At 43.5% G+C, this 16,849-nt stretch overlaps 1 protein-coding gene across 3 annotated transcripts in view; it reads right to left on the bottom strand.

Annotated features, from left to right (window-relative positions):
* Positions 1-16,849, bottom strand: part of LOC307244609 (disco-interacting protein 2 homolog C-like) — a gene marked incomplete at its 3' end in the record, with an annotated part of 40,007 nt that overhangs the window by 14,037 nt on the left and 9,121 nt on the right. The window contains exons 3-21 of one of the 3 annotated variants that reach the window (XM_080019849.1): positions 16,805-16,849; positions 16,186-16,311; positions 15,273-15,560; positions 14,263-14,389; positions 13,615-13,784; positions 13,149-13,268; positions 11,700-11,897; positions 10,793-10,884; positions 9,785-9,895; positions 9,043-9,166; positions 7,847-7,956; positions 6,785-6,887; positions 5,050-5,114; positions 4,416-4,509; positions 4,139-4,258; positions 2,576-2,690; positions 2,337-2,476; positions 1,463-1,599; positions 532-740 (exon numbers count right to left, since the gene is read on the bottom strand). The exon at positions 16,805-16,849 is cut by the window's right edge and continues 60 nt beyond it. In XM_080019849.1, the coding sequence (XP_079875975.1) occupies positions 532-740; positions 1,463-1,599; positions 2,337-2,476; positions 2,576-2,690; positions 4,139-4,258; positions 4,416-4,509; positions 5,050-5,114; positions 6,785-6,887; positions 7,847-7,956; positions 9,043-9,166; positions 9,785-9,895; positions 10,793-10,884; positions 11,700-11,897; positions 13,149-13,268; positions 13,615-13,784; positions 14,263-14,389; positions 15,273-15,560; positions 16,186-16,311; positions 16,805-16,849 (2,494 nt within the window). The remainder of the gene's footprint in view (positions 1-531; positions 741-1,462; positions 1,600-2,336; positions 2,477-2,575; positions 2,691-4,138; positions 4,259-4,415; positions 4,510-5,049; positions 5,115-6,784; positions 6,888-7,846; positions 7,957-9,042; positions 9,167-9,784; positions 9,896-10,792; positions 10,885-11,699; positions 11,898-13,148; positions 13,269-13,614; positions 13,785-14,262; positions 14,390-15,272; positions 15,561-16,185; positions 16,312-16,804) is intronic. The other 2 variants (XM_080019850.1, XM_080019851.1) reach the window with 2 other exon arrangements.

Here is a 16,849-nt window from a genome sequence, read left to right as displayed (position 1 = left end):
CTCAACCTCTGCTCCAACCCAATAAAACAGCACATTTTAGGACAGTCATTTGTGACACAAATAAACTGCCGTGTTACGACTTGGGACCTTTTTCACCTTGTTATTCTTTCATTCACAGTTTGTGAAATGCCCAGGAATGAGCTAATGATTACATATGGTACATAATCAAGTCATACTCTATGTACCTGAGCACACATCTTTCTGTCTGAATCTGGGTAAGATGGACAAAAAGCCAGTTTCCCAAATAACCGAAGGATCATTTTAATGTGTTTGCTCTTTTTGCTTCTGATATTGTGAACATTGCAAGAGCAATCCGATGAAAAGACTGATGAGTCACTGAAAGGCACTCGCCTCAGTCCCAGTAGAGCTGATGAAACTGCTTCACATATTTTAGGCCTATCGTGAATTTTAGGCTTTTAAAAAGAGAAGAATAATTCATGAAAACACTGAATGAGCTGAAGTAGAATGATGTGTCGCTAAGGCTGGTTAACTAGTTGGTGGTAGAACAGACCCAATCCTCCGAACACTCACCTGCCTCTGTAGACGAACTTCATTGGCTCCACCGCCAGCGCCGTGGCGACGATGTCGTCTGCGTTGTGCCTCCGCCCACTCACCATGATGAGCCCATCCATCTTGCCCGAGATGAAGACGAGGCCGCCCGGGCCGATGAAGCCCAGGAGGCCAGTCCGCACGAAGGCGTACTCACTCACCAGTCCCCCGCTGGCGCTCACGGGGTAAACCTGGATCAAGAGGACCTTACTTTAGGTTGGACTATTGAAATATTTTACTAGCATAGACACCAGAAGTATTTAGAAGCTTATACCTCCAGGGTAAGGGTCTATCCGTCTATACTATACTGAGCACCATTCACCACAAGCCCTAGAGCAGCATCGCTTGCCAAACCCCCATGATCACCCAACTAAACATTCACATTACATAAAGTCATTAATATTTCATACATACGCCATATTGCAAATGTGAAGCATATGTGCAAGCCCCGTGGCCATCATTCATTATCTGCCAGAATTAACCAGCGTAATTGCCACAGGAATCAATGTCCCTAAATGCAGTACATAAATTTTACCATATGGTTGATGTGAAAATTGCTATCACATGGTGCATGCACTTGTGATGCTTGACTAAAATATTAAACTCCAGAGTGTAATGTTCATCCAAAAGACACCAGGTAGCATCCACAACATGAACAATTCTCAATTCCATCCATTTATTCTGGTTAATTCACTAAAAACATTGTCAAATTTTGGCTGAGCGGCCTCCATCCGATCGTTGGCAAAGATGTTGAAATTCCCTCCATTTTAACTAGCGATGTGCACATTGAGACTGCTCCACTGAATGTTTAGGGCTCACGATGGGTGGGGTGCTCAACATCAGACCACAAAGATTTGTCTCACACACTCACACACACACACACACACACACACACACACACACACACACACACCTCAAAAGTGTTCTTGGTCATCCCGGTGAGGCCGTAGTAGGAGCTTCCAGTCGCGATGGAACACACACACAGCTCCCCGATCTCATCGGTCCGACACAGTAGAGGAATGCCCTCGGGTTTCACCACACACACCAGAGCTGAGAGAGACGAGAGCAGAGAGAGAACCATGATCATGGTTTAAGTTTGTCGCCTTACACTCAACCACAAGCCACAACTTTCGGATGGGTCTAACATTCTTCAATTTTCCTTAACTGTCATTTTCCATTTTCTTTGTGTGCCTTGGTTCTTACTCGGAAAGGATGAGATGAAAATGCAATTATTTTAGTGTCCGTGTCCATTTGGTCAAACAACAATTAAAAAGACCTAGTCCTTGTCTTTGTATTTTAATAACTTTCTTACCAATAATGAATGAGAACTACAGGACAATCGCTACTCTGTCTGAAGGAAAACTCTGCCTAACGGGCTTTAGAACTACAGGTTTTTATACATAAGTGTTTTGTATAATTATTGTGCAACTACCTAATTCAATAAAATTTATGTTAAAGGGTCAAAAACTCCAAGTATTTCATTATTATACATTACATTTCCCTCTTTTTTTAAGCACCCCATGCACTTTTAATTTTAAGCAGAAAGCCACTTGACCTTATTAAACTACGACCAGAATAGATTGATAGGAATGGTTTACTTTAAACATGAGTAGCCTTTACACTAAGTGACGATTTATTGAACTTAATGGACGTTGCGCAATCCAATGTACAGCATGTAAAGCCTACAGGCCCAGCAAGGACGCTGGCAGACCCATACAGGCACACGTGCGCGCACACGCACACACACACACACACACACACACACACACACACACACGCACACTTACCGCCTGGTGTGACCGTGCCTACATCCTGGACAGTGAGGACGGACAGTCGTTCCTCAGTGTCGACTCGAACCACTCCATGACTCAGACCCTGCATGGACAGGACGCCCCGCCCGGGGGGCTGACTGCTGTCCTCTCCTGGTCTGGAGGGGAACAGCAGCACAAAAACAGCTTCACGTACAGTCATATTGCTAGTTGCCACGGTTATGGCTGCATGTGTGTGTGCGCACGTGTGTGTATACCTCCTGATGGCGACTGTTAACGCCTCGGGGGAGCTGGCGCAGGGACAGATGACCTCCGCTCTCAATCCTTTGCTCTGGAAGACATTGAGGAAGGCGTCGCATGATGATATGGACCCTGCAGAGAGAGACAGACCAGCCCAGAGAGATGGAAACAGATGGTGAGAGAGACAGAGAGTGAGAAATACACAAGGAATCCTCATGATGTACAAGCACAAACTGCTTTTCCTTCACTTAATCCATAAACAATTATCATTATAATTATTATAATTATTATTATTATATATATTTTTTTAGAAATGACTGACGAGGCATGTGTTTAATTTCAACAAAAATTGCACAAAAATTATAATATAATTTTATTACATATTTTGTTTTTTTCAAAAATAAGCATTTTCTGTTATGGCTAATATATTAAGGAGTGGGCCATTTAAAAAAGAGGCCCAAGTTTTTCCCCCAAATGTAAAATTAAGGTCTAGTTCAGATTTCAACACGCATCACATGTAAGGAACATCATGGCAACCAGTGATAAATAGCGTCGTAAACAAAGCAGCCACTCAAAGTTTTGAGGCAGTAGAAATTATACATCAGTTTAAATTATAGAATTATATATAGACAATAGGGATGCAACGGTACAGTGAGCTCACGCTTTGGTATGTATCACGGTTTTTGGGGCCACGGTAAAGGTACCGTTTTGGTAGCTTTACATTTAAGAAAAAAAGAAGGAAAAAGAGAAGAGGTGTAAAAAATGTTTATAGTAGTCCTCCATAAATAACTAATGTGGTGCTCTGTGTGTATGACCGTGGGGGGGGGGGGGTTCAAGTTCATTGGTGGGTTGTTATAATCTCATCTGATTGGAGGGGAGGTTCCCAGGATAGTTGATAATTCAAATCTAAATTTCCGTTAATTATTAAAAACATTTATATAAATAATATTTTAAAAACGTTTCTCAAGAAAAAAATAATAAAACCCGTACTATAGTTAGTTATTTTTGTGAAGAACAGGTACAAACAGTATTTTCACACATAAATAATAATAGTAAAATAACTTATAACTAACTAATAAGCTGCTCCAACACATTGCGATACCGTAATACCGCGGTTCACGTGTGCATATTGAACCGTAGGGGGTGTACCGAACGGTTCGATACCATACCGTGTCCTGTTGCATCCCTTATAGACAAATGGATGACTTGATCAACAGACTAATGACAGATGCCATAGAATGAGTGCGAATATGGTTTTACTTCAGGTTATTTGGTGATCCAGCTTGGATAATAACTTATCACTTTCCCATCATACATCACAGTAACTAAGGCAATACTGACAAAATCAAATGCTACAATATTTTTGGAATTTACAAATACCTTGATATCAACAATTTGACAATATCTGGTCTATTTCTCTATTGGTGCTTTCATATGATATTAGGAAGTATCGCGAGTATTGTTTTTTGGTCCCAACCCTAGTAATGACCACAGTAGAAATTAGGGCGGGGCAAAAGGGGATTTGCATGAGGAATTTCCTTAATATTTAAATAAAATTCTGATGTGGGAGAGAATCTTACATGGGTTGGATCCATCGGCCACCAGCAGCATTCGCAGAGAGCTCAGGTTGATGTCCTTCTGGTCCTTGTGAGCCACCAGCGCCCAGTGCATATCTCTGGACTTTACACATGCTACCTTGGCTGCACACACACACACACACACACACACACGCACACACACACACACACACACACACACACACACACACAACGCACATATTGGCACATTAGCCCTGAATCTACTTGATGGACAGGTGAATGGAGATGAATGGACAGAGAGGCGATGAGCTGGGCTGACCTTTGAACTGGCAGACCTTCTGGATCCAGGAGAGAGGGTTGACCTTCATCAGAGAGTAGGGCACGCTGATCACGTGCATCATGTTCATCACACTCTATAAAATGCACAAAGACACACACACATATATGTGGACACAGACACAGTACAAAGGGTTTGAGAAACACTGTTACCTTTTAAGAATTTTTAAAATGTTTCTTCGATAGGAAATAAGAAAACAAAACCCTATTGGGTGTCAACATTAATGATTGGTAGAACAATTGGTGAGCGGCAGTTGAATGAAGCTATTGTCTCAATACTGGATCAATTTAAACGATTCTGAAATTAATCACTCGGGTTTGACTCGCAGTGATCGAAAAAAGTCGTATTTTCCATTGTTTTCCTTCCATCTGCTCTCGTCCAAAAGGTTCAAAATGCATCTTTACTTCATCTGGCAGATAGTTTCATCACAGAGGTTGTCATTCTCATCATCTAATGCATCTTTAATGTTGATGGAAATTGCGGTTTTACAGTTGGAGTGGTTCAACAGCTGGAGGACCTGCAGCCAATGACAACCTTCTGTCTCGCAGCCCTTAATCAGGAAATGAATGGTGTAACCCCTGACCTCTGGTCCCCAGAGCGGCGTTGGGGCTCTTACCGTGAGAATGCCGTGCCACAGGCCCACGTCCTTCTTAAAGTCTAGAACATTCACGATGGTCTCCGCTGTACAGAGGAGAGAGAGGTTTCAATACAACAGTGTGCAGATGTGTCTATAATAACAGATTTTAAGTTTCAGGGTATATACTATACATATCACTACTATCAAATCAGCAGCTAGATAAACACATACTGCGTATATACATCAAACTTAAACTTAAGAAACAAATTTAAGAAATATTTACAACAATACGAACAGTTTCCAAAAATTTGGAAAGATAAGAACATTTACAAAACTGGAGTGACAAGTGTACTGTGAGTGTAATCATAGATGGATGTAATTGGGAGTGTGTGAATGTGCACTAGGGACGCAACGGTGCACGGTATGTTATGGAACCATTCGGTCCCAGTGAATCCACTGATGCAGCGCCACCAGCCACGTCAGCCTCTTTTTGCGCGAGAGGTTTATTTTTTTCTCAACTGTGAGCGGCTACACGAGCCTTATCAATAGAAACACGAGATAAAACCACGCAGAAATGTTTTTGTATAGAGTGCTTTCAATTAAAATGTAGTTTATATGAGTCTACATTGTACCAGAGACCTAGAGCTGCTGTCGGACTTGCTTATTGATCAAGACCTGTTTTAAATACAAAGACCAAACATATACAACGACCTCGGGGTTGAGGTGTCCAGCCGGAAACCCCCCCCCGTGGCCATGTCCCTTTTTATTACGAACTTCTCTTCCGAAACTTTTTCTCTCAATTCCACTCGCACTAGTGTTGGGTCGTTCACGAACGATCCGGTTCATTTGAACGGCTCTTTTGTAGGAATGAAGGGAATCGAGTCTCGCTGATGAGCCGAGTTTTTTCTTTTTGCCAAGTTTTACAAACAGATATGTTGTGCTATTTGTTTAGGTTGCCGTTTCTTAAAACTGTAAAATATTGTTTTATATCTGTTCTGCACAAAAATCAGTCACTGTAGTACTTGTTTTATCCATTTTTAATTGTGAAACTTTTAAATATCATTCAAATAAATAAATAAATACATATACATACATAGGTATGACATACTTAGGTAGAGTATCATATATCATCACGTGTTATTGATGCCATTTGGCACAACGCGGATTGGCAACAGACACAAATAAAAAGAGCAAAGAGCCTTTCTTTTGAACGGTTCTTACAAAAAAAAAAAACGGAGCCATAAGATCTGGTTTCCTCCACAGAGCCGTAATTCTCATCACTAACTCGCACCAGGCGTTCCCTTTCCTTCTCTCCTCTCCGGGAACCCATCCCCTAGACACCCGGGCCAATTACCCACTATCCTGGACACCTCCTCTCTGTTCAGATAAACTCATGCAAATTATAACAACCCACCGTCTCCCCCCTCCCCCGACAGTTCTACACACAAAGCTCTACACTAGTACTTTATGGCAGACTACTATAAAAACATATTTTTACACCATTTAACTTAAAAGAATATATATATTTAATTTTATTTCTTAAATATAAAGATACGGAAACTGTACCCTTATCGTGGCCCAAAAACCGTGATACACCACTATAATTTACATTTCTCCCTTTACTTCCGTGTCTGTCCACAGTGTATGTATGTATGCATCTGTGTCTTTTTAATTGTGTGTGTGTGTGTGTGTGTGTTTGTTTGTGTGTGTGTGTGTGTGTGTGTGTGTGTGTGTGTGTGTGTGTGTGTGTGTGTGTGTGTGTGTGTACACTCACCCTCTGTGTAGCTGCAGGACTGGGTGAGGGCCTGACAGTGTGTGAGCAGAGCGATCCTCATCACAGTGACCCCTAAGACACTGCCGTCCTTACATGTCTTATACTGGGAGTGAGTGTGTGTGTGTGTGTGTGTGTGTGTGTGTGTGTGTGTGTGTGTGTGTGTGTGTGTGTACGTGTGCGGATGGAGGGAGAACAGAAGAGAGCAAACAAATTCAAAGGTCATGTCACCCTTCTTAATCTGCATAAACAACTTTATTTTTTAACGGTAATGGCCACAGTGGAAATGAGGATTTAGAAGTTATGGACCAATGGAATTTCAAATCATGTAAATCCAAGGGAATTTTACACGATAGACGTTTATAAATTCAATGTACCATGTTAAAAAATCCAACCGGGGTTTAAGGATCAAACTTCAAATGTGATGTATTATCTTGATTCAAAATGTGTGTATATAATATGATTATCCCCGTTTTCAACAACAACATTTTGCGTTTGTCCCATTGGACTGGTGTGGTGTGGGGATGGTCTGGTTGAGCAGCCACACCTGACCTGGTTCTAGGTGATCGGGATCAGAGTGGCTGCATACCTGTTGCTCGTTAGTTGGTCTAATGTACAGTAGGGTAAACCGCTATCCCCACACACACTCAGGATTAGGAGACCCGTTATGACATTTTCTATCTGCTCCTGGCTAATTCCAACTAGGCCACTCTCTAAAATAAACCGGTGTCTACAACCTCACCTTCTGTGTCTCACTGCGGGAGGGCTCTGAAAATGCCACTTGGGTGGCGTGTGGTAGGCAAAAAAGCCACAACTGGATTTAAGCATAGTGAGAAATAAATGATGGGAATAATGCGAATCAACATTTTAATAAGGCCTGGGTTGAAAAAATAGCCAACCTATCCTTTTATCCCTTCATGTAACGACACCGCAGAGAGACGACAGACAACATGGAATTATTGCCACGTATTAATGAAGGCAGTGAAGCTTTTTAAGGTGCTTAAAAAAATCCTAAACTGCCATGCCGTTTTCTGTGCACATGTTTGCACATTGCCTGCTGTTTACCTCTATGTAGGCCGTGTCATTGTTGGCGTCTTTAATGTGGGGGAACCAGTCTCTCGGAGGTTTGGACAGGTGCTTGGACTCTGTGACGAACCATAGCAGCTTTGGCCAGCCTGAAGGGGACGAGGATAGAAATTGGACGGAGGGAGAGAGAAGTTAGAGATTCCTCAGTTACCATATAAATACTTATTTTCCTGGGACTTTTTAACAAAGTAATATCATGGATTACCACTTTAAAGCAACATTATGTTACTTTTACCTTCAAATAACAGCTTTAGAGTCATTCATATGGTAAACTGACTTGTAATATGGAGAATGGCACCTCTTTCATTCCCACCCACCCCTCAAACGCCTGTTCTTGCACTATGTAACTTTGTTGTTTAGGTACAAAACTGCGGGAAAAGTGCGTTACGTCATGACACTTCGTCACTTCACTTGATGTTTGGCTCCGGTAGCTACCGTTTTTTTTTTTGCCTGAAAAAAAAAATAATAATAAATCTAATTATAATAATTAGAAACTTGCTGGTCAAAATGTGGAGTGATAACACCCATACGAAACATGGCCACTCCACCTCCCCGACAAGCCGGCCCTCACTTTCATTGCGGGTTTGTTTCACCCTCTGACTCGTGGTGTGAGCTGATCTGGCAGACCGAGCACATCTGGTGCCTTCACCGGTAGCAGGGGGCCCCATCCCTCCCCGCGGCCCCCCCCAGAGCCGTGGGCTGAATGCGACGAGGTCCGTGCAAGGGCCGCTGTACCCTAGGTGTACATTATATCCATAACCTAGACTATTATTGAAATGTGACCGATGAGGTTCAAATTTGTCTGGTAAAATAAATCGATTTCAGACACCGGAATGAGTTTTGACAGTGGTGTACGGGCGGCAAATCCCAAATACCGAAAGTTACATAGTGTTGCTTTAAGTCAAAAATCATTGTAATATGTCTAATTGTTAAAAAAATAGCTGGTAAAACTAGAACAGTTGAACTGATAAGACAAAGACACACAAAGACAATGTGTTTTCAGCGATTGTGTGAATAGATATGTTTGCTCAAAGTACTCCAAATACCAAGGGCTTTTCAGAGAGAGCGAAAGATACCAGTCCTCCTTTAATTACCATTTACATAAAAAACACCATGCCATATTGACAAAACACCAGGACGGCATTGATCTGTGATTAATGGTGTGTTAGCCTGACCTTTGAACTGTGGGATCTCCCCGGTGGCGCTTTTAGGCAGGCCCTTGTGGCACGCATCGCTGGTCAGCGCCACGGTAACGCCACAGCTGCCCAATAGGAATCCAATCTGCTGGCTGCCAGCGTCCTATAGGGCGGTGCAGGATGAGAGCGCAGTCAAATGAGCCAGCGCAGCCTTTCAGCTCAAACGCAAACACTGCGTCGTTTGATTCCCCTTCATTATGAAACGCAGGATTCATCATGACTCACCGCGTGATATAATGGTGATGGTACATCGACATTCACAAACACACTGCACGCACATAAACAACCCGAACCACATAACCATTAAAACACAGCTGTTGCTACGGTAGCGACAGCCTTTTATGTTTGCTGCATTGCTGCACCGTTCCTCCAGCCATGAGAGAACGTGTTTAAAACGATCCTGCAGTGCTACAGACAGGAGGAGCGGGGAGTTTCTACATCAGCTATCCTGACGTCCACAAGCCAATGGGCTACAGCAAAGAATCAGTACTATGTTGTCCACGACACATACGGGAACTATTAGTATTGTGGTTAGAAATCAGTACTGTACTGTACACTACACATACTGGATCTATTAGAACTGTGGTTATGAATCAGAACTACACTGTACACATACTGGAACGATAAGTACTGTGGTTAGAAATCACGACTGAATTATACACGTAGTGGAGCTATTAGTACTGTGGTTAGAAATCAGTACTGGACCGGTTTGATAGCGTACCTTGCGGGTGAGGGGGACCTCGATGGGCACTGGGACCACCTCCGCCAGTAGACATCCGTAGAAGGCCACCATAAAGGCCACGGGGTCATTGTTAGGGAACACCAATGCAACCTGAAGTGAGGGAGGGACACAGCCATGTGAGTTAAACATCCTGGTGGTGTTCTTTGTCTCAAATGGCCTGCTGGCATATGTGAAATGCTATTGCGGGAGAGGGCGTTAGTGTAAAGTAATGCTTAATAGAAAGGTTGGGACCGAGGAATAACATTGGAGAGAGAGTGTGATAAAAAGTGTTTCTTTTCTTTATTTGATTCAGCATCATTTATGGCGTATTTCAGCATAGCTGGGATGAAAGGAGGAGGCAAGTACTTTCGGAACTACCAGGCGCTGCATATTAACTGCAGCAAATCAACTAAATCCACTTAGAATGAGCTACAGTATGAATAAGGGCGTTTTTGTGCCGTCGGGATCATTAACGCTTTCTCGGTAAAATTTAGAGGTTATATTGGACTTTAAAACGCTAATTATACACTGCTGATGCAGCAAAGTGACAACAGAGAGAGAGAAATGTTCTCTTGAGTTGTGTTGGACACACAATCTAGACAACCACATTTTTTAATTGGATCGGGGAAAAAAACTCTTAAAATGCAATTTAACTTTTGATTTGAGAGAAGTTGATGCGAGCACCTCAATCGATCAAAGTACAGATAATTTGACAATATTTTTGGGATGGATATTTGTGATTTCATAACATATTTACTCACACAAAATATGTGAGAATCAATCATCAGTAATGTGGATATTATGACAAAGCAGGCAGAGGCATTGATTAGAGCAGATTGGACAAGAACAGTCAGAAAAGTTGATTACTTTACTGTACTGCAGCCTTTACGACCACATTTAATTAAATCATAATAACCAAAATCCCAAATGATACAGTATCTCGTCTCATGTCATGATATCGATATTATTTTTATATAATGCCCAGCCCTACGTTGGAGTGTGGCTCACCCTGTCCCCCGGTCGAACCATGGGTTCCTGCTTGCTACCCAACTTGTGCAGGATGTTGTAAGCCAACTTGATGCTGCGAGACCACAGCTTCCCTACAGGGACCGGGACACAGGATATGAGTGTGTTAGTGTGTGTTCTCCTACATACAGGATATGATTGTGAGGACGAATGTGTGTGTGTGTGTGTGTGTGTGTGTGTGTGGGTGTGTGTGTGTGTGTGTGTGTGTGTGGGTGTGTGTGTGTGTGTCTTTGGTCTTGTCAACCAGATGTGTTCAAAAGGAAAGAACTCTCAGAAAAATCTTTCAAATTGCGTGAGATCAGGTTGAGGATAAGGGAATCAGTAGAACTGAATGGAATGTCCTCAAATACCGCAATGCAAACCAAGCATCGGATCTTCACACGGGTGGTGCACATATGTGGTGGTTGGTACATCCGTCAGCAGGGTCACAGTCAAGTGTCTTCCTAAATTTACGAAGCGTCACTTTTTTTCCATTTATTGTGAAGTAACTACAGTTATAACTACAGCTGTTGCAATTATTTCATAATAACGTGATCTCCATTATCTGAGTGGATGGCGATCCATTTTATAAAATCATTATTCCATAATAATACTGTACATTTTCATTCAAATTTAAGGGAAATTTTAGACCGATATTCAAAATATTGTAATGAACAGAATGTACATATAATGTATATAGCATATCTGAATTTTTCCGTTCTGATGTGCAATGTCAATAAGATGGATGTAGATTATTACACTATTATAGGTTTATACTATGATGGTGGCATTAAAATGTATAAAAAAAAGGATAATCAGTTGAAAATTACAATTGTTTATATGCCAATAAATTAATTAATAGTGCAGTCATGGTTAGTGCACATGTACATGTACATGGACGCATCCTTACCGTATGTGAGCACGTAGAGCGGTTTCCCTGCCGTGTCCAGGCTGGTGAGACAGGGCGCTTTTGGAGAGATGGTTCCCCAGCGCTGGAGGGCAGCCTCCAGTGAGGGGGGCCAGTTGGTGACCACCCCCAGGGCTTCGCCCCTCACCGGCATCATCTCCGCCCCCTCCGGACGAGGCTGCTTTGGGTCCGGTTGCTGAACTGAAAACCATGGACAAGATATTCATAAGAGGACATCACTTTTTATGACACCTTCAACACCACTCGTAACCTGTAACCACCTACATGTACATGACAAAACACAAGCTCTGTCATGGAACCATCAGGCCAACAGACAAATACCGAAGGATCCGATCTGTCATGAAATTATAGGTCAGAAGATGAAGTATGATTTCAGAGCTCGGATTTCCCCAACAAAAGCATTGCCAATGAAATTTATCTGTAGTATAGTATAGAAGTATAGATCTAGATTTTAAACTAGTAGAATCTTATATATAAATAGATTTGTATTATTATTAGTAGAAGTTGTAATACTACTACTATGAAAAAGAAGAAGAAAAAGAAGAAGAACAACAACAGATATTTTACATATGCCGTAGAAATCAAAATAAAAGTCAAGCAATCTGATCATCAAGCCAGTTTGAACAAAGTTATTGATCTGCATAGTTGGGCTTTTTAAATAAATCACATTTTTTTATATAGATATAAGGAAAACAAAGAGAAAGACAGGTTACAGGAGCCATTTTGGAGTATTAGACCCCATACTGAGCCACTACTGTATTTTAATATTCTTTTTCTGGACCTGAAAGCTGTATAGTCTCTGATGCAATGTTGTATGACACCTCCAACAAGGAATAGATGGAGGTGTTATTCACAGTGAATTAGTTATAACACAAAAAAGGAAGACCATATGGCTGCCCATTTGGAAAATGAACTACTCTCTGCTAGTACTACATAAGTCAGACCGTTTCAAGGTAAACTGTTCCCACTGAACAAATGGGGAAAGGTCGTGGAATGGAGTGGTGACAAACAGACAGGTAAAAACATGCACAGAGAGACAAAGAGCGAAACAGACATTCGGCTAAAACACACAAGGCAAGACAGAAGGACGGTCGGGACGGAGAAGGGAAGCCATGTTGGCCTGACATGCAAACAGGGCACACACAGGTGACTGACTTTTCAGATATAACAATCTGGAATAACCTAAGTGCTCAGTGAGCAGCAGTGGGTATTCAAATTGAAACCACAGGGAAATCAAGAACAATCCCTGGAGAACATGGGTATTACATAAACAGGAACCCTGAAAGTAAACAGACCAAAACAAGGTGCAAAGGAGAAGGACAGAATAAGAGGGAGACGGAGTGACGCAGACAGACAGACAGACAGACAGACAGACAGACAGACAGATATTCTGGACAAACTACGGAGGGACAGAAGCCAGCAGCCTCTTACCTTCGAGAAGTTCGTCAAAGTCGTCGACAAAGAACTCCCGTAGCGGGGGTCTGCGGGGCTGCTTCAGGGTGTTCACTAGCTGCTGGATCTTCGCCGAAACGCGGCTGCTGACCGGGACGCCTACACACACACACACACAAACACACACAAACACACACACACACACACACACACACACACACACACACACACACACACACACACACACACACACACACACACACACACACACACACACACACACACCATGACACGTGCACACACAAACAGAAATCTCTATGAAAAAGACCTAGGATCTGAGACCTCAAGGTACATATCATGTGAGACATGGTGTCGGTCTGCGGGGAGGGACAATACGAACAAAAGGCACCATACGATGGGTCGCTTTTAACAGACCCGATACAGCGCAGGAGAGGATGACGGCGATGACCAATGAATCCGACACACGTGAGGTCTGCGGGCTTACCATCGCCTGTCTCCATGCGCTCGGCGTTTCCGTATTTCTGGGTGTTCCTGGCAATGGTTCCCATGTTGGCCATGTGGTGGCGCTCTGTGTGGGAGTGAGATGAGTCAGACGAGTAGCCAGTCACATCCGGAGGGGCAGAATGATTCTCTGAAGGAGGGGTTGAGGTGTGTGTGGGGGGGTGGGGTGGGGCGATAGAGGGATTGAAGGCGAGAGAAAGACAGAGGGAGAGACAGAGATACAGGGCGAGAAAAAGACAGAGTGAGAGACAGAATGGAAGGGAGAGAAAGAGAGAGGGGGAGAGTGGAGAAGAGAGACAGGCAGACAGCATTTAGCATGTATTCCCTTCATCTTGGAGCTTGTTTTGTGCGGGTGAGTTTGTGCCGATGGGCGGGGCGGCCTGTGTTGGGCGGACGACACATAAGTCCAACAATTCCAATTGAAACGTTTGATTTGTTTTTGGTTAAACAGATGAGGAGCAGGGGAGGTACTGTGGCAACATCTTTGAAACAAGGCTGGTTGAAATCGCCGTGATATTTCTGCTTTGAAACTCATTTGTTGAAGGGTTGCATATTTCACTATGCGCAACAGAAAAAAAAAATATCATTGACCGTCCCTTGAGTGGTTAGTTTTGGTCAGGTTTGTCTCGACCTACCGTCTGACTCCAGAGGTGGGGGCCACAGCATGTCGGAGCCGAACTCACAGGAGCGTCTTAGAGAGCCTCCGTTCTCTGCGACACTCAGAGCTCCCTTCCTCTTCAGGGACAGGTGCCCGATACCTGAGAGGCGTGCGCACACGCACACACACACACACACACACACACACACACACACACACACACACACACACACACACACAGACAAACACATGCAGTGGGGTCAGTGTCCAATCTCCGATATCTGTTTATATAGAGCTGTTTATCTATTCTCTTGGTTTACCTCCATCCCCCTCTTTCTCATCTCTCTTTTTCTGTCTCTATCTTCTCTCTTGCTCTCTCCATTTGACCCTGCCTCAGTCTGCATTCCTCTCCGGACTATTCTCATTTAACCTTGTTCGGAGGTGTCACACTGTCGTGAAATAAAGGCATCATCAAATGTAATGTGCACAATGTTGTTGTGAAAATGAAAAATGAAATCTCGCCTAAAATCTCATGAGGAGATAACGGGGGGGAGGGGCGGCAATATTAGAGGGAGATTAAATCGGAAAAACTAAAGTTTCCGTCTGATATTATAATGGAGCAAGTGGGCGAAGTGGCTGTAATTTAGGCTTGAGTGAAGAGCGCAATAAACATTTGCTGCTCGAGCTCGCTCCAGACCGCTGCATTCCCACTCACGGCCCCAAATTGCTCCCAGGAGTCTCACCTGACGTGGAACTGGAAGTGCTTGTTAAAATGGGCTTTTTATACAGGCAGAACGCAATTCACCCGTCTTTCTTACGGTGCAGAGAAAACAAAAGTACACTCCCTTGTGTTTTATATATGCTGTATACACATTTTATATATTTACATCTATATCACACGCACCAGGCACACGCACGCACGCGCACACACACACACACACACACACACACACACACACACACACACACACACACACACACACACACACACACACACACACACACACACACACACACACACATACACACACACGGGCCCTTACCGTGGTGCGACTGGGACAGGTGGCTTTGCTGATGCTGGGACGCGCCCAGGTGTGTGTGCGCCAGGTGCGGGTGATGCGTGATGTGTGCGTGTGCCAGCGAGTCGGCCAGGCGCCCGGCGTTGCCGCTGCCCCCGCTCTGCGTGGATGAGGAGGAGGAGGAGGTGGAGCCCAGGTGGGCGGGGCCGAGCTGGGTGGGGCGGCTCATCCAGTGCTCCATCCCCGACATGTCGTCTGCCCCTGCCTCGTCCTCCGAGCCCGACGAGGAGTCTGAGCACAGGGGGGATAGTCCTAGTGAGAGTCAGTAACCGCCATTATACATTAACAGCACAGAAAAGCTTTTACATATACAAATCATAAACACAGAATATAATCTTAGTTAGTTTAATGATATTAACAATATATTAGAAGCTAGCCACTTATGAACACAGATGAAGCAGTCTTGGTAGGTGGCCAATTACAGGTTCATTTTAACATGGGATGCCTTGCTGACCTCCATGACCTTAGAAAACAATAACTTTCAGCCACGCCTCTAGCGCTAGAATATGAAAATATCTGAAACTATTGTGGGGTAGCTTGTAATAAAAGAATACACACTATTGTCTGTGGTCAAAGTCAAAGTCAGAGTAAATAGAATACAATAATTGACATAAAAAATATTTATGTGTCAAAATGCATGGAGGAGGCGGAAAAGCAAATGGGTTTTGTATTGCAGATGTAAAATACATTGTTTGATGCAATATCTACTGGTATCTGATAAAGGTATCTGATGAAAGTATCAGTGCATCCATAGTCTAATGTGTGTGTGTGTGTGTGTGTGTGTGTGTGTGTGTGTGTGTGTGTGTGTGTGTGTGTGTGTGTGTGTGTGTGTGTGTGTGTGTGTGTGTGTGTATGTGCGTCTGTATGTGTGTCTCACCTGGGGGTGTGTAGGCGTCCATGGAGGTCTGCACCACAAGCGAGCGCCGTTTGGACGGCATGGGCACCGCCACCTTCCTCTCCACGTGCCGTGCCAGCACCGCCTGCACTGCCTCCGTATGGACATCTGGTCAGAAAGAGGGAGAGCATTTAGGAGGAAGCTAGTGGTGGTCCGAACCAGAAACAGAGAGAGAGAGAAAGAGAGAGAGAGAGAGGGGATAAATTGCACTTTGAAAGAAATGATTTGTGAGAAGGAGTTAGAACGGTGACACTGGGCAGAATGAAAACCTGGCGGCTGTGCTGATTCTAAACTTCTCAAACTTCTTGTGTTGCCCGAGGGAAAACATATTTTAGAAGTTTAGCCGGAAATCTGTCATTTGTCGACATGACATCTCCTTTTATATATATTTTTTGACTGCTGACAGCTAGAGTTTCTTGTATTGACAAAACGATAAATCTGAGTTACAGCTGCGTTTGTGATGAAAAATGGTTGTGTGCATTTGGGGTATGAGAGTAAAACAAAGGGAAAACAATGGAAACACAGATCCAGGGTTAACCTCCCAACCCCAAACCGTCTCCTTTACTTTTCCTGCATTCTTCCAGAAGACGGACGTTTGTACCTGATCTGTAGCGCTCGTCCCGGGCACCGGAAGCCCGTCGGCGAT

This window comes from Zeus faber, assembly GCF_960531495.2.
Source record: "Zeus faber genome assembly, chromosome: 19".
Lineage (NCBI taxonomy): Eukaryota > Metazoa > Chordata > Actinopteri > Zeiformes > Zeidae > Zeus > Zeus faber.
This window is presented reverse-complemented; position numbering and strand designations above follow the sequence as displayed.